Genomic DNA, 26085 nt, shown 5'->3' with positions numbered 1-26085 from the left:
AGTGGAAGAATGTGTTGTATTCAATTACATGATATCAGATTGATGTTGCGCAAGCGGCTGTGCTACTGTCGTATCTGGATCTAATTGCTTGGAACCACTGAACCAAAAAAGTGGTCAAGAAAAATCTAGATTTTAATGTGCATTTTTAAAGACTTTGTTGAAAGATTGGTTAATCGGCTAACTTTCCCGAATACCTTTTTTTTTTTTTTTTTTTTGTTCTGCAGGCGATTGCTGAGTTGGGCTGGGCCAAACCAACTCTGATCCAGGAGAAGGCCATTCCGCTGGCCATGGAGGGAAAAGACCTGCTGGCACGAGCCCGAACGGGCTCTGGTAAGACCGCTGCATACTCTGTACCCATTATACAGCACCTTCTTCAGGTGAAAAAGGTAAGCACAACCAAGCATCTGCCAATGCCTTTCTTGCTCGCCTGAAATTGTTAACCTTTTAAATATTTGAAAAAGAGAAATTGCTTCGTTGGGTACACTCCTTGATTTTAGTTTTTTTGCATTGTGCAGTTTGGCTTAGAATCATTTGTAATTTTTTCGCAGTAACACACAGCAGCCTGTTGTCTTACTGTGTTAGCTGTAGTCTTCAGAGAAAGCAGATAACTCTGTGCGCTGATCTCTCCAAGATTGTGAAATGGCAGAGTGCAAGGAACTCATGGTGGCAACAGTAAAGGCACACACAAGTCGTAACAGTTCAAGGGTGTTTATTGAATAATAAATGCAGGGTGGAAAAATGACTAACCTAAATCTAAGATGGGGGCAAGCGTCGACCATAAAATGAAAAATAAGGCAGTCCTAGTGGTGTTGTCCAAGTAAAAGGCCCTATGCTAAGAAAAACCTATTGCCAATTCCTTACAACTAATTATAGAAAGAGTGTGGGATAGGGTTTCAATAAAGAAAGTGTTTCAAATAATAAGCCAGGATGTGATTGCCTGCTGTCTCCCTTCCCCACGTTTTCAGCACGGGACAAGGTGGGACCTTAGAGCACAGCACACACTCGAGCGATCTCAACACAAGCCGACAGTTCCATTGCAGTTAGCACAGTACACGCTCAAGCTTTCTTAGCACGAGCCGACGGTTCTGTTCCAGCTATCCGGTTCTTCAAGGGTGAAGTCTCTTTGCATTAAAAAGTCTCTCGCCTGATGCGTCCAACAAAGTGTTATTTTCCACAGTTCACATTGGGTGATTGATTCATCCCTGGGGGGTCCCCCTCTTCTGGGCGCCGACCCCTCACCTATAGTATTCGACCTATCAATTGAACAGTTGCTTTCTCGGTGAACTTTGGGTGATGAATTTTCACCCCTGGATCTCTCTCGACCGGGCTGGAACCCACTTGACAAGGGGGACAGTTCACTTTCCCTCATCTTCAAATACCTTTTACTTTCACGAGTCTTAAAGTCTTTTTAAACCGCACTTCAGTCTTCATCTCAGATTGTCGGCATACCTCTTCCGGGTTCACTCTTGCCAACTTGTAGACAGTTTACTTGGTCAGCTCACTGTTTATAGGGACTTCAGACTTAGCCCCATCTCGTTAGCATCCCTCTTCCGGTTTCACTTTTGCTAACTTCTGTAACGCTCTGTTCAAGGGCTCAATTCATAAAGCAGGATTTGTTGTTCCCTTTCTTTCACAATCATCTGTTGGTCAAAGACTTTCGATGGTAAAGAGGATTTGACAAAACCCCTGTATGACACCTCTGACCCAGTTCTCCATATAGGATTTTGGAGTGAGTATTTTGCTCCCAGTTTTTAGAATTAGAAAGTAAATCCAATTTCAAGAGACTAAAAATTATTTTCCTCCTTCACATGAGTTAAAAGTGTCTGACAACTATTCAATTTGTGCGTAAAATTAAAACTGTGTTAGCAAACAAGACAAAACAGCTGTATTTCAAAGGGGTTCTAAATTTATTGCACCTGTGGATAACATTTTCCCCACACAAGAACCTTGTAGATGCATACTACCCACCTTCATATTCATGATACTTGCGCACAGACTTTAAAGAGTTAGAACAGATGCCTGCTAGTTACATTGGGTGATTAATAAATCAAGTCCCTCACTCTACCAGCATCACTTCTCTGCCTCTCGGGCCTAATGTTGCTGCCTGGCGCTACCTGCTTGACAGCCACTCCATGTTTTTGCTCCATCTCCTTCCCTTTGCTACTGTTTCCCCTGTCTCACTTTCTGACACTCTGCCTCTGTTGCGATGCTACATTTTGCGGTCTGTTGCTCTGTCGCTTTCCTCTCCCATCTGTGCATTCTATTGTTGCTTTTTCCCCTCCTATGTCGGTTGATATGACTCCTTCTCTCATCTCATCTCATTACTCTGGCTATATCTGTTTTTTATTTTCTCGGTTGTGGTTGCTACTCAATTTGATTATCTTTCTTGCACTGTCTCTTATGTTATTGGCCTGGCTTTCTATAGTCTTGCTTTTCTATTTCCATCTCTTCCCCACCTGCTGTTGATCTGGGTTTTATTTTACTGTCTCCAAATGTCTCTCTTGCTCTGCTTCAATCCCTCACTCCTGTTGTGTGTTTGTCGTATTATTAACTCTGTTTCCCTTCTCACTTTCTTTGTTGCTCTGTCATGTAGCTCGTTGCTCTCTCTTCCTGTTGCCTGCAGTCCTGTTTGGATTGTCTAGTATGTTTTCTGTCCCTCCGCACTCCCGTCCCCACCACACCTTTGTTCTTCTTTATTGCTTAGGTTCAGAATTGTTCTTCTTCTCCTGTTTCTCTGTGTCTCTTAACATAGCACCAATAAATATCCAAAAAGCTGAAAATACATTTTCTGTTTAAAAATCTAGTGCAGCTTTACCATTGGGTGCCCCTTTTTAGATGTGTGCAAACCTTTTGGCCATTACGCTGGGAATTAGTCAGAGGTTTATCTGACCAGCATTGCTTGAATGCAGATGCTTTAACAACACTGCATGCCATTATAAGTACAAGAGCCCATATGAGATGTGTTTTATGAGCGATTTACAGGTATAGCAGCCCAAATGAGATGTCTGTTCTGAACAATTTCAAGTATAATGGTCCTCATGGGATGTGTGTTCTACTTTTGAGCCATTACAGGTATGGCAGCCCTGATGAGGCGTGTTCTGAGCCATCATACATATAGCAGTCCTCATGGAATGTGCTTCTTCTGAGCCATCACATGTACGGCAGCCCCAATGAGCTGTGTGCTCTGAGCAATCACAGGTATAACCGCCCTGATGAGGTGTGTGTTTTGAGCCATTACAAGTATAGCAGCCTGGATGCCTATCGCTGAACATTTAGTAGTCCTTTTGACAAGTTGAAAAAAGTAAGTCAACTGTGTTAGAATTGAATGTTACCTGCATCTTTGATGCAGACTCATTAACTCGCCTATTAACAGGATTTGAACTAACAGATTACACAATAATCTCTGCAGCAGGGTTATTGACCCACAGAGCTGCCTTTCCTAACAGGCTGTTGACAATGAAAGACACATAGGGCTAGGGTACTGGCAGTTTCATGTGAGGCTTGCCTGACATAAATGGCTTGTCAAAAGCTCTAAGCCTGTTTGGAATATCCTACATTAGTCAGGAGATTCATAATGAGGCTTTGAAATGTGCTAGATTTCTGGCAGCGGGGCGCAGTAATCGGACATGGGAGAAGCAGAAGTTTTGAAAAGCAGGGATTGAAGTACATGACGGCAATGCCATCTTCTCACACTGTCGGAGGTTGGCGGGAAGAGCTCAGACACTGTTCTTGTTCTGTACTTTAGCATGCTGCAGAAAATGCCGACACATGTTTGCTTTCTTTTTTTAAAAACTTTATTTATTGATTGTGGTACACGTCATCACAACAACACATCACTATACAAATAATCATCTCTGAGATGAGTTACTCATCCTTATATCACATTAAACAATTTACAGAGCTGATGCACTTCCGGGCCTCATGGGGCTGTTTCCGGCCGACCCCATCTCACACAAATATACCCTGAACGGGGCCCAAATGTCTGTGGGTCTGCTTGCCCTTGGGAGTGTCATCACGTATTGTTCCTCGCACTCATTAACATATGCCAGTTCTTTAATATAGTGGTTTACGTGTGGTGCGTGTGGGCTCTTTCATTTCTGAAGTATACACTTCTTGGCCACTGCACATGTTACATAATTCCAGCCCCCCCCCCCTCCAGAACCCGTAAATGAGTGGGCACTTCCAGTACACATGGAATTAGTCAGCGTGATCATTCCCACATTTCTGGCAACTGCTGAGCCAGTCTTGTGAAAATTTAGCAACCTTTGTTGGCGTATAATGAAGTTTGTTCAACACTTTTAATTGGATCAGCCGGAGGCCTGAATTGATGGACACCACCTTGGCCAATTCGCAGTATCTCGACCAAGTCTTATCCTCTATGGTTATTCCCAGGTCAGTCTCCCAGGAAGCTTTAATTGTATTTAGTGTCGGTGTGTGTGCTTGTGTTGTCGTATATATTTTGGAAACAATAGTGCCTGATCGAGAGGATAATGACATGAGGCATTCATGTGGTGGGGGTTCATCAGGAAATAGTGGCCATCTAGCCTTGAAGGCCAGTCGCATGCAATGATAATGTAGTATCTTCAGCTGACTCCTCCCCACCGCAGTCTTAAAATCTTCTAGGGTAATAAATTTCCCGTTGGGGAATATGTCCCGCATTTTAAATTCCCCATCTGGGTCCCATATCCTCTGCATATTGGTATCAAATGAAGGTGCAATGCTGGGAAAGTTTCAGAGGGGGGCCTCTGAGTAGTACAGCGCCTCCAATTGAAGCCTATGGTAGATCTTGGACCAAGCATGCACCGTTGTACTCACTTGGTCAAACTAGCATTCGTCTTAGTTTTTTTTTTAATATAATGGACCGTAGATCAGTTGGACGTGCAGCGTGTTTCTCTATATGGACATGTGGCGCAGTGTCTAGGGGGTCATACCAGTATCTAACAAACTGAGCTTGTGCCACCAGGTAATATAGCTCGAAGTGCAGAGCTGCTATGCCTCCTTTGTCGTATGGCTAAACCATTTTTTCCCATTTCATTCTGGCCACTCGTCCCCAACTCCCCTCCTCCCCCCGGCCCCTCCCGTACCAGACAAACTCCACGACCATGGATCTCGGGGTGTCAAAGAACTGTCAGCCTGGCCATATCGGGATGTTGGTGAATATACATAGTAGTTTTGGCAGGATCAACATTTTCAGGATTGCAACCCGGCCCATCGGGGATGTAGGGAGTTTAGCCCATAGGTGGAGTTTGGTCGAGATTGTATTTAACAGTAGTTCGTGGTTGTCCGCATATAGGGAGGTTCTGTCTTTTGACACGACAATCCTCAGGTGCCTTATTTCGTTGGTGACCATTGTGGGTCGCATGTGTTAGTCGGGCGTAAAGTGGCGGGGGTTAGGGGAAAGATTGCGGATTTAGAGCTGTTCGTTTTATAGCTGGAGTACTCTGCAAATTCGTGTAAAGTCGGGTTCTTGGATGTATAGCAGCGTATCGTCTGCATATAGTCATGTTGACTGGGTCAGTCCGGCCATTCTAATACCTCTCTGACCCTGATGTTCCTTAATGGCTGCTGCGACTGGTTCTATCGTCAGAGCAAACAGTATTGGTGAGAATGGGCATCCCTGTCTAGTGCCTCTGCCCAACTTAAACCAATCGGACATTGTACGGTTAGTACTCTGGCTCCTGGTTTAGAGTATAGTAACTTCACACATTTTAGAAAGTATCAGCCTATTCCAAACTTCTTGAGTACAGCAAACTGGTATATCCATGACACCGAATCGAACGCCTTTTCGGCATATAGGGATATGACTACTGCCTGGGCTTCCGGTTTTATCTGGGCCATGACTCGGAATAGTCTTCGCACCTGCCACTCCCTGCACAAACTGGGTTTTTCCCTTAATTTCCAGAAGTCCCACATGATTCCTTCCCAAAGGCTTCAGTTTATTGGAGCTGTCATGCATGCTTCCTCTTGGAAAGCTTCACAACCCCAGGTGAGGGCTCAGCATCTTCAGCAGTGAGTCATCACCAGCCTTCGGTTTTCTGAGGTTGCTCAGTCTTATGGGTCTCATCCTGCATTTTCCTGGTGCAAGAGGACTGTCTGAGGAGGAGCTCCCTTCACTGGGCCCTCCGATCCCATTGGTCTCAGTTCTGCAGCAAGATAACAGACCTTCAGGTCTCGAGCAAATTTGCACATGATCTCCTGTGAAGGGCATGCAGTGAGAATGTGATGAAGGGAGAACCCTTTTGGCAACCATGGCCCGGAGAGAACAGTAGTTACAGACCATTCCCTCACAAGTTGGGGAGCTCATGCAAGCGATCTGACAATCGGTGGTCGTTGATCTCCATCGTAGTCCAGACTACAAATCACATCAACCTTTTAGAGCTGAGGGCAGTCAGACTGGCGCTGAAGGCCTTTCTGCCCTCGGTATGGGGGAAGAACGCCCTGGTAATGACTGACCACACAGTGGCCATGCATTATCTCAACAAGACAGACAGGAGGTGTAGGATCACTACCACTGGGCAGAGGCAGTGCAGCTCTGGTTTTGGGCACTACAAGGACTCCATCGGCTGTTCACCTAGCTGGAGAGCAAGGTGGGAGACGCTCTGAGCAGCCTCTCCACAGTCTCTCATGAGTGGGAGTTGGCTCAGGAAGTCCTCCCGGGAAGACGTAATAGAGGTGTTTCTTTCAGCCAGGAGGCCAGCAACTAAAGCTGTATACTGCTGCCGTTGGAAAACGTTTTGCAGCTGGTCTAGCAATGGCAGTGTTGACCCTTGTACTTGTGACCCACCATCAATGTCCTCTTTCTTGTATCTAGCCCATGAAGGACTGCAGGCTTCTACTACAAAGGGCTATCTGGCAGTGGTTTCCAATTTCAAGCGCTTGCCTGAACAAGGCTCTAATTTTAAACTCTCTGGTTCCTTTCATTGTTCTGGTTTGGGACCTTAATTTCATGCTAAACCTCTTGATGGGAGCTCCTTTTTGAGCCTCTTCATTTATGTCTGCTCAGGATGCCGACTTTGAAGACTGTCTTTCCGATCACCTTGCCTCGCAGGTTGAGCGAGCTGCAACTTTATCTTCCAAGCCACCATTTGCTACCTTCTATAAGGATAAAGTTGTTTTGAGGGTTCGACCTTCATTTCTTCCTAAGGTGGTGTCAGTTTCATCTGGAACAAAAGATTGTTTTGCCATTTTATCCACCTCTACATCCTTCCAAGGGTGAAGAGCGGCTTCATTGTTTCGACCTCAAAAGAGCGCCAAGCTTTTATATTGGCAGGCTTGCTAAAGTTGGGCAAGATGATTAGCTCTTTGTGGGCCATACAGGTCACGGGCTGTTTCTAAACAGACCTTTTGTCGATGGACTATTTTGTTCTTTACAGAATGTTACACTCTGGCTGGCAAGGAAGTCCCTGATTGCATGAGAGCTCATTCCACAATAGGATTAGCTACTTCAGGGGTGCCTGTGCAGGGCATTTGCAGTGCTGCAACCTGGTCTTCGCTGCACATCTCTACACAATATTACTTCTGTGATTCTGTATCTGGTTAGGAGGCTAATTTTGGCAAAGCTGTTATTCACAGCGTAAATCAGAAGTAAATTCTCCTTTTCGCCTCTAGCTGAATACTGCTATGGGAGTCTATCAAAGATGAGGAATATGTGGCAGGACACAATTCATTAGAGGAACAAATTACTTACTCCTTGTAATGTTCTTTATACTGGATGCTCCACCCACGTGTTCCTCAACGTCCTCCAAACCTGCCCCTCTATCCTTGGGTGATTTTCCATTTTGTTACGCCCTCCTCGCTTTCAAGGTCTGGCTTTGTAACCTTCGAGACTGAAATGCAAAAGAAAAGGAGGAAAACCATGAAATGAGGCAACGGTGCTGCGCGTTCTACTTATAATACCGGTGTAGATGTCCCGGCCGAGAGCAAGATTTATTTTCAAATTTGTTTTTTGGCATTTGTTATCTTACAGTAAAACTTCTCGGCCTGCATTCAATAGCAGGTATAGTGATACTTGCTTAATAAACAGTAACATTTTTTTATAAAGTAACGTAACAACATTTAACTGTCTCCTTGTTTCAACTTCTTTGTTCAAAAGTCTTGGCAAACATTATGGTGGGATATCGGGAGCAGGGGGCGAGGGGGGCTCCAAGTTTCAGGGGCTGGCCGTGATGTGTGTCTGTCTCTGCCATGGGTGTTGTGTTCCTGCGACGCGGTGTGGTCGGGTCCTTTTTCATTCATGGGGGTTTATCATCTGGGGAGGAAAGCATGCTAATGGTTATTTCCTTCCATGCCTCCAAGGTAGAGCTTGATTCGTCAGTTGACCTGTTGACGCTGTCCTCCCATGCTCTTGTTTCCGCGTTAATCCACCTGTCTAGTTCATTACGCCATGCCTTATGATTCGGGCCTGCGGGTTTTTTCCAGGCCATGGCAATTTGTCTTTTGGCCAGTATACAGGTCAAGTCCTTGAGTTTCACCCAGTGCTTGAGTTTGGCTTGCCTGGGGTGTGTTCCCAGAAGGCACTCCTCGGGGGACCACTTGTAGTTGGGGGAACCCGCTTTTTCAAAGGTCCGTTTTATTTTCATCCATAGGGATTGTGATTTGTTGCACTCCCAGAACATGTGAAGTAGATCTGCCCCGTCTGCGTTGCACCATGGGCAGTGAGCTTCCTTTTGTTTGTTAATTTTCGCTAGCCTGCAGGGGGTCAGATATGTCCGATGTAGCATGCTCAGTTGTATAAATCGGAATCTGTGGTTTCTGGATACAGCTTTGGGGTATGCTAGCGCTCTGTTCCATTCACCTTCTGAGAGTTCTCATCTCAGATCTGTTTCCCATCTCTTTTTCATTGTCTCGCATTTTGGGTTGGGTATGTCTCTGAGGTGGCTGTATATCTGAGAGACCGCTCTCCGTCCCTCTCCCTGGTTATATAACAACCTTCTAAAAGGGGCTGACACTGGTTCCTCTGGCCAAACATCCCATTTTTCCTTAGCCGTTTCCCGTATCCAACGGTACCAGAGGAATTGGCCAGCTTGTATGTCCTCCTCTTTTTGTAGTGACTCGAACTCCCTGAAGGAGCCTTCGTCATACAGGTCCCCCCAAGTATAGACACCTTTCCTCTCCCAGTGTCTAAGGTGGAGTAGGTCCGTACTTGATTTGCACATGTCTTGGATCAGTGGGATTTCAGGAGAGTACGGGTGTTTCAGCTGGGTTATCTACTTCGCCCTTTGCCATATTTGCCTCCCCAGGGTGGTGATGGAGGGTATGTCGCTCAGTAGGTGTTGTGGGGCCCATATGAGTTCTCTCAGGTATATAGGGGAGATCATGGATTGTAATAGGGGTGTCTCGGACGTGGTGTCGTCAGCTAACCATTTGGACACAAAGCTAAATTGAGCAGCTACATAGTATTTTTCAAGGTTCGGGAGCTGGATACCGCCTTGCGCGTATGTTAATACTAGGGTAGTGTGTGCTATTTTGTGTCTGGCCTGCCCCCAAAGGAAGCCACGAACGATTGAATCAAGCAGACGAAAGAACTTAGGTTTGATGTAGTATTGTACGTTCTGGAATTTGTATAGGAACCGGGGGGGGACAATCATTTTAACTACTGAGGCCCTGCCCATCACTGATAGGGGAAGTTTTGCCCAGAAGCTCCTTGATTTGCGTAGTGCGGGTATCGCCGCCACCGTGTTGTGCTCATGCATAAGCTCAGGGGTCTGCATTATTTGGATTCCGAGGTAGCGGAATGTCGTGGTCTGCCATTGTATACCTAGTGCGGGGAGCTCCTCCCTGTCTCTGCTTCTCAGTCCTGCCAGTGGGAACAGGCAGGACTTAGCTCTGCTAAATCGTATGCCCGAGACCTTGGAGAAATTGTCGAGGACCTCCAACATGGTTGGAATGTTAAGGTGCGGATCCCTGACGTACAATAGGACATCGTCCGCCTAGAGCGAAATGATGTGGTCCGTCCCGCCAAGTCTTATCCCTGCATCAAAGAACCGTTTCCTGAAATAGATTGCAATGGGTTCCAACCCGAGGATATAAAGCATGGGAGACAGCGGGCATCCCTGTCAATATTTCCCATATTGCTGATACATGTCTCCCAGTTTTCACCCGAGCCCTTGGTCTGGTGTACAGTATTTTGACCCATCGAACAAATCCCGGGCCAAAACCGAATTCCTGTAGGACTGCTAATAACCATTCCCAATATATAGAATCAAATGCCTTGATGGCGTCTAGCGACAGCAAGGCATAGGGCTCGGGGATTTGCGTCTGTTTGTTCGACTATGTGTTGTAGTCTGCGTAAATTCATGGTTGTGTTGCGTCCCGGTATAAATCCGCATTGGTCTGTGTGGATAATATCGCCTATGAGTCTGGAAAGTCCTTTGGCAAGAATTGTGGTCAGTAATTTGATGTCATAATTAAGCATGGCTAGGGGTCGATATGATTCGCAGTGTTCCGCCGGTTTGTTTGGCTTGAGGACTGGGATCACGAGGGTTTCCCTCATGCTGTCAGGTAGGATACCTCGCTCGTATGTTTCCAGGAAGACTTTGTGTAACAGTGGGACCAGGGAGGAGTCATATGACTTATAAAATTCTGAGCGCAACCCATCAGTGCCCGGGGCCTTGCATGTAGCCTGTGACTTAATTGCCTCAGCTATGTCTTCCGCAGTGATTTCAGCATCTAAGGCTTCGGCTTGTGTAGGGGAGAGCGTGGGCAGTCCTATTTCGTCTAGGGTGCCCATTATCTGGTCTAGGGGATTTCAGCTTTGTGTGAGTACAGGTGCGTATAATAATTTTTAAAGGTGTCATTTATGTTATGTTGGGCTTGATGTACGTTGCCGTCCTTGTCCTGTAAAGAGGTAATTGTGTGCCTGGGGTGTTCTTTCCTGCAGAGCCAAGCCAACAGCCTACCAGGCCTGTCAGTTTCCGTGTGTGCTCTGTTCGTTCTGGTGGTATAATCAAACTTGGCCAGTCTATCCCAGGCCTTCGTGCATTCGACTCTAAGGGCTTTGAGCTTGTCTTCCCGTTGTTGTGGGCTTAAGGGACTGTTATCGAGCATCTCTATCTCCCTTTCTCTTTGTGTTAGTTCATCTTTCAACTTCTTTCTCACGCCTCCGGCCTTTGTTATAATTTCACCCCGTATTACTACTTTTAGGGCTTCCCATATGGTGCTCACGTGTTCTACACTCCCTGTATTTAGCTCTATGTAGTTGTCTATTGAGTCCTGGAGTTCATCTTTAAAAACTTGGTCCCTCAGGGCTTCCACCGGCATTCGCCACATGGGAATGGGTGGTCGTGGGCCAGCATGGTTCCACTCTATCACCAATGGAGAGTGGTCAGAGATCGTCCTACCCAGGTACCGTGCCTCCTCCATCTGGGGGTAGGTGTTCCCTTCCTATGAAGACGTAATCTAGTCTCGTGTGGAGCCCATGGGGGGGACGAGTAGTAAGAATAGGTGCGTGTCTGTGGATGTAGCTCCCTCCATATGTCTGCCAGATCTAGTCTATCCGTTACTGCGTTTAGTGAGGTCGTAGCCGCTGATGGGGTCCTAGGCAAGGGTTGGGATCTGTCTAGGTCTGGATTGTGGGTGCAGTTAAAGTCCCCTCCCCAAATAAAAAGGCCATCTCTGTGTGGTGTGACTCTAGCGTACATTGAATCGAGGTGGGCTGGGAGATTACAATTGGGGAGGTAAGAGTTCACTATGCAAACTTCTTGCTGTTCTATGCTTCCGAGCAGTATCACGAACCTGCCCTCTGGGTCTTTTACTGCTTTCTTTAATTGAAATCGGAGTTGGGGATGGATCCAGGTATAGACCCCTCTAGCGTACTTGGAGTAAGCAGTTCCGTACCCCTGCCCACCCCAGTGTTCCTGGAGTTTGGTGGTGGATTCTGCAGTGCAGTGTGTTTCCTGTAAGAGCGCTATCATTATCCCCTTTCTGTGTAGATGGGACTTAATTCTGTTCCTTCGAAGGTAGGTGCCGAGGCCCCTTACGTTCCATGTCATAATTTTTATTGTCATCGCCATGTCATGGGGGGTATTGTGGTGGTCGCAGTTTTCCAGGCGGGCTCCGGTGGTCGGGGTGTTTCTGGTAAGGAGTTTTGTCTATGCCCCCGGATTCCTGGAGCATGTTCCCTCCTCCCGATTCCCTCTCTGCAGTTGGCATAATGTAGTATGGAGACTTAACAACTTTTTCAACTGTCATTCTAATGAATGAGCTAACTAAACCATTTAACTGTGAACTGCCCCTAGCAGTTGCGTAGAACTTGCAGCGCTCGGGGGCTCCCAAGCCTTCTGGGCCTATCCAGGCCTTCCGGTGCGGGCTGCGTGCAAGCATTTGACTCGCACATCTCTTTTGGGGGGGGCGCCCATTGGCGTGGTCGTGTGTGGTGCCTCGTGCTTCTGCCCGATATTGCTATCGTTGTGTTACGGTCTGAATTGGCTGAGTTGTACCTCTGTGTGGAGTTGACGGCCGGTGATGGCGTTCGTGGCTTCCTGCTTTATCCGTTGTTAGTCCTTGGCGGTTCCTCTCCGTCATCCGCCAAGTTATTGTGCTCGAGCCACATGTTTGCTGCGGCTAGGGTGTCCAAGAAGAGTGCTTTTCCCTTTGTAAAGGACTTTGAGGTGAGTGGGGTAGAGCAGCATGTATTTCAGATTAAGTTTGCAGAGTCTCGCTTTTACTGTTATGAATGAGTTCCTGGCACGCTGAACTGCGGGGGTGTAATCTGGGTATTTTTCTTTTTTTTTTTTTTATTTGTATTTAATCAAAATTAGATTTTTACAAAAGAAGTCTTTCTTTGTTATCAACTGAAGAGAAAAAAAGAAGAAAAAAAAAAGTCTACCGTTTCCTGTGTACACTGTTGTGCTCATACCGCTGGTTGATTGAGGGTTTCGATTGCTGAATTCTTTTGCAGGATTTTCTCCAAAGCAATGTCTATTAGCTTAGAAGCCGCTATTAGCCATCTAGTTTTGGCTCCCGTGATCAAACGATTCCACCAGACATTGTTGTCGATGACATATGAAGATTTTAACATGGGGCCGAGAAAGGCCTCTCTTTCGTGGTCAATTGAAGGGCAAGCCATCAAAAGATGTTTGTTTCTGTGGATTGGGAATCTCCACAGAGTCTGCAGGATTTTTCTTTTGCCAGAACCTCTTGAGTCGGTAGAAGATTTAAACGGGCTTTGAGTAGAGTTCTCATAAGGCGCTTAGTCGGATATTTCAGACAGTACTCCATTGGTTGCTTTAATTTATTGTAAATTGGTGGCAGGTGGGTTAGTCGCTTATTCGTAGTTGAGTTGTCGTTTGTTTTTATCCAATCCAACCATTCCATTTTAGATTTTATTCTCATGGGATTCTGAATTAATTCCTCTTCTGAGCAGGCTATTTCTTGCAGCGTAAGCTTTTGTTTCTCAGCCCAGTTGGTAAGGGATTTGTTGGTTCCCTTCGATATTTCTTCAGAAATCATTTATATATATTTCCAAGCTGTCTTTGTTCCGCAGTTTCTTGTAGAGCTGAATCGTGCTCTGCGCAACTACAGCCTCCAGGGAGAGCAGGCCGGGTTCGCGCCTTATAGGAGCCACTGCTGTCGATTTAGGTAAGCCTAGAGTTGTTCTCCAGATGAAAACTTCTAGCTTTGCCCATAGGGTCATAGGAATGGAGAGATTCGCGTCCATGCCGTATGTCAAGGCTGGAATTATTTTGGATTTATAGAATTGAATTGCAGGGAGAAGACTGAATTTACCATATTTTCTGTCCACTGCGCGTAGTTGTGCTGTTAAGTTTATGGTTTTACGCCACAGGATTTTCTGCATGCTAAGAGATTTTTTCGAACTGTTGATGGTTACTCCCAAATATTTGAATGAGGGTACTATCTTGATTTTTGATTGGTTCAAAAACCACTTCAACGATTCTTTTTTCTTACGACCTTGCTTTTGGAAAATCAATATTTTTGTTTTTGAGTTGTTAATCTCCAGATTGTTCTCCTTTATGTATTTTTGCAGATTGTCCAGTTGTCGTTGGAGACCCACCTGGGTGTGGTCTAAAATGATGAGATCGTCTGCATATAGGAGTCTGGCAACCATTGTGGATCCTATTTTCGGAGGAAACGATCTAATTGGTTCTTGTGAAGTTTGGAAATCACAGAGAAAAGAGATAAAAAGAGCTGGAGCCAAAGGACAGCCTTGTTTAACTCCTCGATTGGACGGTATAGGATTGGAGAGTAGTCCACTGTTTAGTCTGACTGATATGAATATCCGTGTGTAAAGCGATGATTGGGTCGAGAATCTGGCTAGGGCAATTCCAGTTTTTCAGCTTCGCCCACAGTTTGGCTCTACTCTGTCAAAAGCCTGAGACAAGTCCACAAAGGCAAGGAAGATTCTAGGTGCTCCAAGCAAGACTTTTTCTTTTAAGATGCTTAGGATCATTAAGTTAGCCGCTGTGCTAGCATTTTTTTTGGAAACCGGTTTGGAGAGGGTCCATAGCTGGCGATGTTGTTATCCAGGTCCGAAAGTGGGTCAAGAGTTAAGTGGCAAAAACTTTTACGATAACATCCAATAGGGCAATTGGGCGATAATTGGAGGGGTCTTCTCTCATGCCCTTTTTGAATATCGGGACGATAATTGCTTGTGTCCAGGAGCTCGGAATTATCCTTCTTTCCTTGCAGTGTTTGAATATCAGGCTCAGGGCTGCTGACCACGCCTCTGGGTGTTGCTTCAAGTCGGTGTTAGCTAGACTGTCCGGTCCAGGTGCGCGCGAGGATTTCAGTTTCATGATAATTGACTTTATATCTTCTGTATCGGATAGGTCGACCCAGTCGGATTTGGTTGGTGGATGTGCCCTCTCGGTGTCAGAGGGAGGATGATCAAACAGTTTACAGAAATGGTTAAACCAGCATTCTTCGGGCACAGCATTTATCATTGACAAGTTTGAATGAGGTTTCATTTCGTTGATCAGTTTCCAAAATTCTCGAGTTTTCTTGTTAGCTATGATCGTGATCATGCTTTCAGCATCAGCTTGGTAGAGTAGTGATCTGTTGTTTCTTAGCCACTGTTTATATGCTCTGAGCTCCAGATGGTAAGATTCCCATATGCTAGGAGAGTTCATCATAGTTGCGACTTTTTTTAGTTTTCTTAGGTGGCGGCGTCTGATCACTAAAGTCCGGTTGTAAGTGTGGGTAAAGTTCTCACTTCGGTTGTCTAACCTTTTCCGAGGTTTTTTGTACTGCAGGAGCAGAGGGATGTAGCTACTCCTGGATGTTGCATCGTTGGCTTTAGTATCCATGATGAGAGCTTCATAATCGTCAGTCAAGCGTTTGATGTCGGCGTTCATGCATAAACGAGAGAGCTGCGTGTTCACCTCAACCGGGACGTTATAGAATTGCTGGTCATATCTCTTGGTTCTGCAAGTGAGGTTTAACAGGTTTTGGTCACTGCTTTCCGTTCTGATTACTTCAAAAGACGCAATGCTTGAGTAAATATTTTCTGCAACGAAGATGTAATCAAGGGTTGCTATAGATTGTTCTCGCTCCCATGTCGGAATAGTGGGATGATTATTGACATTTGCGGCGTTGCAAAGGTTTTTTGAGTTAATTAGCGAAAGCCACAGAGTTCCTCTTTCTGATGCTGGCGTCAAATCAATCGCTTTTAGGCAATTGCAGTTCAAATCTCCACAGACAAGAATATTAGAGGTTTTGTGTTCAATCATTATTTCGTCGATGGTGCTGGCAGCTTCATCACAAAATTTAGCGGACGAAATTCTTTGAGGATTCCAGTAGGTATTAATTATTGCCCAGATTTCTGAGTCATTTTCGCTGTTCGTTCTTACAAGCACTACCAAGAAAGCATAAGTGGCTGCGATTGTCTTGATGATTTGTAGATTAGACCCAGTCCGGATGGCTATCAGGAGGCCAGAAGATGGTCTGCCAAAAGGCCCCTTTAGCGCCGGCGAGATCGCGATGTTATAGCCATCAAGTGCCGGTTTATTCAATAGCCACGTTTCTTGGAGGCATATAATGTCGTGGATTCCCAGGTTGTAACTGCCAATTTTAGTTAGATGCATGTGGCCTCTAGTGTTCCATGACGCTATAGATAAAGTAGCGTTCATTTGGACTTCATTTCTGGATTCGGGTCGCCGACGTGGTGAATTGGCTCCCCTTGTTTGCTGCTATTTCTTTAGTCCCGGAGTAAAGGCATTTCGGAGCCAGGACCACGTATCCTTTGTTGATGTAGGGTATCGGTGTGTCGTAGACTGGTCTACGTCTTGTTTAGGTCGTAGATAATGTGCTGGAGATGGTGGTCTTTGTTCGATTCAGCGCGCTGACAATGTATGTGATGGCGAAGTTGATCTTCTGTGATCTTTCCAATTTCTTGTATCATTCCTGTCTTCCTTTCTTTCATTAGCATAGCGGTAGTGTCTCAAATGAGCAGTTCTAGATGGGACTATCCCCGACGTTCTAGCTTCATGATAGACTGGTTTATCCCAACGTGGTGGTGTTCTTCCTCGTCTTCTCGATATATACAAATCTTCAATCTGTGATTTATATCTATATTTTTTTACTGCCGGGGATTTATTGCTTTGGATCTTGGTGGTTTTTTGAGACGAGATCTCAGTCAGGATGAAGCCCTCTTGGGCCACTTTTGCGTAGGCTTCTTGGGGGATTGCTTGAAGCGCTGAATTCTTAATATGGAGATATGCTTTCGCTTGCTTATTTCTGTGATACGGCTCTATGAGCGTAAGTCGTCAGATTTTAGTGTGTTAAGTATGTCGACCTGTTTGAGAATTTTGAGGACAGTTCTTCTATTCAAGATCATGTAATGGTCTTCTGCCGATTTTTGTTCGATCTTGAAGAGGGGCACTGAATCACGGATTTTGCCATTGGTTCTTACTGAGGATTCATGTTGGTATTTGGTTTTCGCCACTTTTTCCTTATAAGGAGACGATTTACTTGAGATGCTAGATTTAGTGGATTTTAATTTTTCATACAGTTGGTCGATACTCAAGTCACCCGCCTGGTTAGGATCAGTCTCACCCTTGCCAACGTGGGTAGGTGTAGATTTGTTTACTTCTCTATTGTGGGTTCATTATGTCTCTTGGACGAATCTGGTTGAAGACTTTTTGTTAACTTCAATAGTGGTTGATTTGACGTTGAGGGTAATATTTTTTTGGAATTGGCCTTTGTAAGTCCCGTTTTCGGTGGCGCCGTTTTTCTATGGGGTAATTTACTTTTTTCGTTAAGAAAGAGCGGTGCTGTTTTCATAGGTTGTTTGTGGTGAGATCTGGGTTTCTTTCTCATCCAGGGAGCTCTTTTCCGGGTTTGTAGTTTGTAGTTTGTAGCAGTCTTAGATTTTCTTCCAAAATCGATAATTTCTGGTCCCAGGTTTCTCTTTGTTTCTTATTAGTTTGCTCCAAAGCAGTAATAAATCCTTCTACAAATATCAACTTTGTATGCATCATTGCTGAAACTGTGATGCTGTCCTTTAATGAGTCGTTAATATTTTCGTAAAGCTTCCCAAAAGGAGCTAAGGATATTGTAATAGCCGACATGATGGCTGCTAAGTCATTTTTTTTAAAGGAGAGTCTTTTGAATTTGGGGGAGTTATTTCACTAAGTCTCCTGTTCCTTGGCGGCGAACGTGGAAGTGGTGAAGAGTGCAGCAATTGCTCTGGAGAGAGTAGATTTTCATCTGTTTGGGTAAGCTGGTCATGGTTTTTCGGTTTTTGCATTTGTTGTTCCAGCGACAATTGCGACTCTAGCTGTGTCACCAGAGGTTGCTGGTTATTTGGGACTGAAGGAGACAATGGAACATTGTTGCTGGCTGTTTTTTTTTTTTTAGAGGCAGTTCAGCGATTACGGGTACCAGTACGCCAGTTCGCTCTTTCCCTTTTGGAGGTGTGAAAGATTTGATGTTATTTGCAGCCTCCGTTGTACCCAAGCTAGTCATGTTCGGTGTTGGCGATTGTACTGCTTTCAGGGTATCAGACATAGCGTCTAGGGTGGGTTCTTTTAGATTCGGTTTGTTTTTTTCCGCTTGGATTTTCATAATAAAACTTTCCCTATTCTGGACATTGTTTAAATTGAATCGTTTTTGTTGGCACTTGAAGAATCCATTACTTTTTTGGCATGCAAGGATGTTTTTCTTGCCTTGTTGGCAGGGGGGAGATCCTGAATTGCTTCCAGGATTTCTGCATCCGAGAGTTTATTGACCTCATCCAATTTTCTTTTACACTGTTTTTTAAAAAAGTCTTTTAACGCCGATGATAGCAATGGGCAGGGTAGAATTGTTTTCCTTGTATCTTTTTTCTTATATTTCTTTTTAGGGTTTTGTGTTTTTTTTGAGTTCAGCATCTCGCTTTAGGTTCTTAGCGGCTATTTGGGCTGGGGCAGATTCAGAGGCCGGTTCTTCAACAATTTCCTCAATATGTTCATTCGATGTGTTGATGTTGCAGGGTTTAGTTGTTCTAGGCTTAGAAAGATTTTTGGGACTTGAATGGTTTCCGGGATTTTTTTCCCTTTGTGGACTTATTGAAGGTAAATGTTCGTTGGTTGCGTGAATTTGGGCCAGGATTCTGACTGGTACCTGCAGAGTTTTTTCGTGATTGCTGATGGGCTCTGATAAATCGGTTGCAGGCTCATCCAATGCAGAGGGGATTGCCGCTGGAGTAGACAGAGCGCTACCAGAGGCAGCATCGGCGCAGCCAAAAGGAAAGCGTTTCGACATCAGTATTTGAGGCTGCGTCTCTGAGTTCGTGGTCGTAATTTCGCCTCCGTCGTCCTGTGGCCTCTCCCCCTCAAGACCGTCTGCCCAGGCTGCGAGCACAGGGGTAGACGCCATCGTCGGAGCCTGGCGGGAAGGCTGGGCAAGCTGGACGCTGGTACAGGAAGGGGAGGAGGGGGGAGAGCCCCGCAAGGCAGACGGCGAGGGAGTCGTGGAAGGCGCCGCACCCTGGAAGCACGGTGAATCCGAAGGGTCACCAACACAGCGTCCCCTCCCAACTGGGGAGACGAAAGGGTCCGAGGTAGGCGCGTGTTGGTTAGTTGAAGGATGCGAGGAGTTAGCTGCCTCCGCTTCTGTAGGTTCTGTATGTTTTGCAGCACTGGATAACAGCTCCATAGGCGTCAGACATGATAGAGGAGAACGGTGGCCCCCGCTGAAAGGGTTTTCAAAATCAAAACAGGTTTTCGGGGATGACAGGGTGCTACCAGAAAAATCGCTGACCGAAGGTGTCCGAGCAATGATCCTTGGGACCTTCGGTTTTGTAGCCGGATGTTTCATTGACGAACCATCGACACATTTAAAGTTACTTCTTAGAAGTCTTTGCTCCACTGAGCAATCTGGCCGCACTTGTTGCTCTTCTTGCGGACATGCAGAGATCGTTAAGCTTACCTGTGAAGGGGCTTCACGTGAAACGCGAGGCTTCATTTTCGGAAGGTCGCGGGGCGCGGACATGCCGCTGACTGCCGATGACTGCCTCTACCTCGCCTCTAGCTCCGCTCTTGGAACAGGTATTTAGTGGGTCCTCCCACTGTAGAAAGGGTAGAGAGACTGCTGATGACTGCCTCTACCTCGCCTCTAGCTCTCTGGGTATATGACAATTGACTAGTCTTGTCTTTTGATTTCCTTCCCTGGAATAGCGCAATATTGTCTCTCTGTCTCGAAAGTTTAAGATTTTTGCAATGATCGGGTGTGAGCCCGGTGGAGGGCGCTTTTGAAGGGATCTATGGGCGTGTTCTACTGAGAACCCTTGCGAGAGATTTCCTGCGCCAATTTCTTGTTGCAGTATTGTCTCGATAAATTCTGTGGGATCCGGGCCTTCCATATCTTCGAGAACACCTAGGATCCTGATGTTATTGCGCCATGCTCGGCCTTTTGCGTCTTCGGATCGCGCTTCCAGCCTTGCCACTTGCTGTTCTAAATCTAGGACTCGCTTCTTCAGGTCTGTGGTGTTCTCAACATTGACCTGTAGAGTGGCATCATTGGTGTTGACTCTTTCGGTCAGATTGCGTGCGTCTTGTCGCATGAGATGCATATCCAGTTTAATTTCATCAATCTTGCCTTCAATGGAGGCGCGGAGCGCTGCAATGGCTTGAAGGACTTGTGTATCACCAGTTGCCGCTGCCGTGTGTGATGGTTCATCGGTGGGTATAGGGTCTGACTGTGGCAGCTGTTTAGGCCTGACCGTCGTGTAGGTGTCCATTGTCATGGATTTCGGTTTGGTTCTAGGCGGAGACATCCTTTCCCTCTGGGCCGCCGTGCCAACCTCCACTGTTCGTTGGGTGCCTATCCCGATACTAAGTTTCGGTGAGGAACCGGAGCTGGGCCCCTCCCCCCCCTCTTCGCACGTTATTGTCGCGTCTAGTTAGATTCAGCCTCCGGTGATGTTAGGGGGGGGGTGATCCTGGCAGCGTTGAGTCTTGCCCCGTGTGGTGTGGTACCCCCCGGGTTCAAGCAGTTCAGTGTCGCCGTAATCAGGGATGTCTTATGTTGGGCAGGGCAGCTGGTCCTGGTCCCCTTCCCACAGGCCCCGACAGTTGGGCGAGAGGAGGCCCTGGTCTCCGGCTCTCGCTGCGCAGGGTCCCTGCTCACTCCAAGCAGTCGGCGGTCCGCGGTCTGCAGGTCGCGGCGTTGCACAGTTCCACAGTGCCTCCTCCGGGGGGCCGAGAGCGAGCCCAGGAGCTGGGAGTTAGCTCGTCGAGAAGGGGGCGCTTGGGATCGCGACGGTCGCCGCCATCTTGAATCCTCAGGGGCGTCTCTTTGCTCGCCTTGTTCAGGGCGTTGTCGACTCCGATTTTGTTCGGAGGTCGGATCGCTGCAGCGGGGAGAAGTTTCTCTTTCCAGTCGTGTATTTTTGCAGGGGATTTCTTGGCCGTGGTTGCCTGTTGCAGTAGTCCAAAGGATCGCGGGCAGGAGCTTCGCAGATGCACGTCTTTACGGCATGCACGCTGGCCACGCCCCCCGGCCGAGAGCAAGATGGAAGCCGTCGAGGGTCACCAGTATGACACACAAGGTCCTCTATGGACAAAGAAGCAAAGCAGAATATGAATATATCTGAGTTGAGGAATATGTGGGAGGACCATGCAATACAAAGAACATTACCAACCGCTTATGTGACTATTGGTAATGCACAATCACAAATGGCTTCTCTGATTTATGGCGTACCTCGGTGCTCTTGCCTCTTGACGCTTTTATTTAATATTTATATCAAGCCACTGTGTGACCCGCTATCCTCTCTGGTGGTAAGTTTTGCAAATTACGCAGATGACACCCAGATTGTGATTGAACTATCGGGTCTCTATAGCAAAGACTCCCTGGCCTTAAATAACAAGAAAACAGAACTGCTTATTTTAGGCACCCCAACAAAGTGAAACCATCTTTATTCATCCTATAATAGTTTTACTATTGCGGGAAATATTATCAAGGTTTTGGATTCAGTAAAAACATTGGAGGTCTTCTTTGACCCCCACTTCTCTTTAAAAAAAAAACATGTTTTATACCTGAAGTCTTCCTGCTGCAATTTAATTCACTTGTTGAGGCAGAGGCTATGCTCTAAATTGGGTTACTGTAATAGCCTTCTAGTCGGAACCTCTCAGGCAGATGTTGAGTCTTCAGGTGATTCAGAATGAAGCTGTCCGTGCTGTCTGTGGTATTGGCTGTCGGCTCCCTGTCTCGGATGCCCGAAGGAAATTGCACTGGCTGCCTATTAGTCAAAGAATTAGGTTTAAAGGCACTACCTTAGTGTTCAAGTGCTCGGCAGGCGAAGCTCCTGATCATCTCTCAGCCAGAGTCTCAAAAGTTCCTTTCAGGTGAACCCTACGCTCTAATAAATATACTTTTCTCCAGCAACCCCGAGTCCTTCTGAAAAAGATTGGAGGCTCTAGCTTCCATGCCTGGGCGCAGTCTTTGGAACCCACTCCCTTCTGCCCTTAAGGGATGTGTGTGGAGTGCCCAGTTAAAAAAACAATTCAAAACTTACCTCTTTGATTTGGGTACAGGCTAAGTCCACCCCCCCCCCCTCCGTTTGCCCCTACCTCTCTGCTTTCCCCATGTTATGTTCCTTGTTGTTTGTCATGTGAGCGCCTTGAGGCCCATGGCCGTATGGCGCTATATAAGAATTGCATAGATGGATAAGTAATTTGTTCTTCTTTACTATTCTCTTTATTTTGTTGCTTTGGGCACTATATTTACTGATGTACACAAGTTCAGGTTGGTTTTTCCTAGTTGATTGTAACAATTCTTCTCTAGTAACCTTCTCTGCTCTGTCCCTAGCTTTCATCAAGTCAGACTGAGGATAACCTATCCTGGTAAATTTAGTTAACCTATCTGCCAGTTCTTCATGAAAGGTTGGTCCTTGTGTGCTTGTTTCGATGCATTTGGCCATACGGTAAACCCTGAAGTGTACTCTGGGCATGAAAATTAAAGCGATGTAAAAAATGATATCTGTCAGCAGGTTTGTTGCATGTGGTGGTCTATATTCCCGGCATTCATGGAACCGATGTTCAATGTGAACTGGATACGTGGAATAATCGCATTAAGGTAGATGAAGAAACTCATGTAAAGTGGAGTAATTTGCAGTATCCGTGGTCTTTACTATGTTGGACAGACTGGCAGAAGGTTACATTGCTGTGGAATGAGCATAGATCTAATGTGAGGACCGTTCATGTGAATTCTTCAGTCGCCAGGCATTTTTGTAAAAGGAAACCTCAGATAACACAGATGAGGTCTTAAATTCATGAGGTCATAGATACTATCGGACTCAACATGCCATTGGTGACCAAATTAGAACAAAGAGAAGCTTACTAGATCAGCAGACTGGATTCTGTGTTCCCAAAAGGAATGAACTAAAAGCTTAACTTGTATTTTTATATAAAGCACAGATTTAATATACTTGGAGTTCCCTTTTGCAGAGTGATAGCAACCCTCTTTTTCTTCAGGACATACATGTTTGTTACTACATGTTATTTCATGAAGCAATGACGACATAAATTGTTTTACTTTTTTTCATTGTAAGAATTTCATCAGAGGTGTGTTTTTACCTAATGAATGCAGTTTCACTGTATGCACATTTTATATGACAGATTGGAGTTTCGCTTTTGTTCCTATATAGGATGAATATTGTATTTTCTTAGTACCACAGTAACTTAATTTATAGATTGTTTATAGTACATCAAGTGAAATGTCATGGACGACTTTTGTGATTTTCATCTTTTGTTTTATTCTCATGATTGGAGAGATTTTCTTTTGATATGTTCATTAGGACATAATGCTTAATAATATATCGCATGAAGAACATCGAGTCATTGTGTCGATATACTATACATGTGACGTTCTATCTTTTCGTTCGTCAATTTGTACAAGAACTGGCTCAACTATACAGTCGGCAGACTTGGCTACTAAATCTGCGACTTGCGATTTCAGTACACCCATTTATCTAGTGATTTATTTGCTCACACAGAGCATTATGTGATGGAAGTCAGATTTCCAGTCCGTTTTTGTTTTTTCTTGACGATGAAACCATATATTAGAATAAAATGTGAAAATGCAGTTTTGGTGCATGTTCTCTTGAAGAGAAGGTATGCAACATGTGAATACACCTTTTCTAGAAATTCGTTATTGTGTCAAGTGTATTGATATTGTGATGATTTCCAAGATGATGTCACTTCTCCTCAGGGGAGAGCCCTTTTCCAAGATGCTAAGGAGGTGCAGCTACTACCCAGTAGTCCCCCTAGGGGTGGTTTAATGTGGGAGGACCTCACAGGGAGGTACACCCCCCGCCCCCCTGGGGATAAGGACTATCACACTTTGCCAAACCCTCTCAGATCGGATCCCTCCTTCTGGTCTTTCCGAAACAGTGTACAAACCTGCCTTTTCGTGCAGCAAAACGAACCCCCTCACCAGTTCATTCTATTCACACAATAATTATCTTGTACATTTCTCCAGACTTAACATGTAACCCAAGTCGAACAGTACGTAACATTGTATTCCCACTGTTTGTAATACAAGTACTCCAGACGTGTCTGCTACTATGTAATATTGTATCTGCCATTATTTGTAATATAATTCTGTAACCATGTATTCAAGCATAAAGCGCCTAGATACCTCAGGGCTAAGTGCGCTCTACAAATAAATAAACTAAACCTGGGGTACAGCCCATTGAATGTTGTTACTCCTCGACATTCCTTAGCCCTCCCTAATATCCAGTGCAACTACAACTATCACATGTACTATTTTAACATAGGGCCTAAAGCCCAAAATACTAGGATTAGGAAGAACACCAGAGACATTAAGCTAATGAACTGTGATGACACTGGTAGGAGGTGGCCCCACAGAAGCATGAGGATTAAGTCAGTAACCATGATAAAGGACTTCTGCAATCTGCATGAGAGGAACTGGATAGAATGTATGAAAAACAAGACTATTAGAAGTGTCGAACCCGGTTGCAGAGCCGAACGCAGCCAGAACAAGCACAGTGGTGGCAGGTACAGCGTTATCCAGTCCTTTTGGGGAATGCAGCTGGTGTATGAATTTTCCAGTGTGGGAGAGTCAAATGCTGACTGACAGCTGGGGAAAAGCAGATAGTGGTAAGAGAATGTCGAAGAAGTTTGCCCGCTGAGTGGAGGCGGACTGAATCTCAGAAGATGCTCCGAAGCAAAGAGTGTAGAGAAGCCCACAGAGCCGGTGAAGTGTGCCCCGGTCCCGGGAAGTCCCTGCAACATACCAGAGCCCTGTAAGGGGTGGTACACAAGAACCAGAGGGGGGACCCAGGGGTTGACCAAGGCTTGGATGACTTTTCCCCAGCCCATTAGTAGCTTGGGCACTAATGGGCATATTGCGAGAAGGGTCTGAGACCCCAAGAGTGAAAAGGCCAGCGTTAGAGGAAATCTTCCCCGGTGCAGTGGTAACTAGGAAACCACTGTCCCCCAGAGAAGGGTCTGCGACCCAAAGAGTGAGAAAGAACTGTGCCAAGCAATACTAGGAAAAGGGAGTAATTCTCCTGGTATCGAACACAGAGATATGATAAAGAATCCAGCTGAAGGAAGTTCCCTTCCCCCCCACAACCTTATTGTGAACTCAACTGAGCAACACCAGTGTTGGAACAGTTTTTCTCAAGCCCACCCTGGGGCTTTATAAAACTATACCTTTTGCAATACAGAAACTCAGTGTAAGACTGTATGTACCACCTGAGATATTGGTAGCACTGACCGAACAGCCAGGCTCATTTTAGGGGGAGAGAGAGGGCTGTAGTTTGGTAAAAAGACATTATTGCAGCATACATACAGTCCAAAGAAACATTGATGCATTGTACAAATAATTGTTTATTTTATACATACACAGGCAAAGAGAATTCTTTAGAAAGGTAAGTACTATTATCATTCATAAACACAATTATAAAAACCAGCACTATACTTATGGTATGCAAACCAAAGTATAAACCTTATTTAGAATAGCAGTATCCAGCTCAAGGTGAGTAAAATCCAGGGATACACATTTAGAATGGCACAATGCTATTCATGGGGTGTAAAACCATCTTCGTTACACTTTTAGAATGGCACAATGGAATTCAAGGTAAGCATACCCTATTGGTAACAACCAAAAGTGTTATTCAGTTTCAGGAATACTATAGTTATACCAACACGGTTACAAGTAAGTACCTGACCACTTGAATAAGTAATTATATTTCAGAATGGATACACTTATCTACTACTTAACAGGTAAGCTTGTTGCAATATATGTAACTTATTATTTTCTCAGGAATTGATACAGTCAAAGGTAAGCAATAACGTCTAGGTCACTTTTAAGAATGGCATTGTGTCTTTCAAAGGTGAGCAAGAACTTCAGGATTACACATTCAGAAGGGCAGTATGCTGTTCAATGGGAGTAAAACCTTATTAGTTATGAACTCTTACACTATTTCTATTACAGGTATAGTTAGTTATACCAATGTTATTTTCAGAAGAGGGGAATACAATTGAAAGTTAAGTGTTGGGACAGTTTTTTTGAAGTCCATCTAAGAGATGGGGGCGTGGCTGTAGAGCCATGGAATAAGACGTGTGCCTGAGGTGCGCCTCCAGATCCTGTATGATCCGGACAAAACAGAAGTGATTGACG

The 26085-nt window shown here is 45.4% G+C and overlaps 1 protein-coding gene across 1 annotated transcript in view; it reads left to right on the top strand.

Moving 5' to 3' along the window:
- Positions 1–26085, top strand: part of DDX56 (DEAD-box helicase 56) — a 786153-nt gene that overhangs the window by 87756 nt on the left and 672312 nt on the right. The window contains exon 2 of the mRNA XM_069618962.1: positions 225–386. Coding sequence (XP_069475063.1) covers positions 225–386 — 162 coding nt within the window. The remainder of the gene's footprint in view (positions 1–224; positions 387–26085) is intronic.

This window comes from Ambystoma mexicanum, chromosome 10, assembly GCF_040938575.1.
Source record: "Ambystoma mexicanum isolate Mex_15411 chromosome 10, UKY_AmexF1_1, whole genome shotgun sequence".
Taxonomy (NCBI): Eukaryota; Metazoa; Chordata; class Amphibia; order Caudata; family Ambystomatidae; genus Ambystoma; species Ambystoma mexicanum.
Note: the sequence above shows the minus strand (reverse complement) of the source record. Positions and strands in the feature narration are given on the sequence as shown.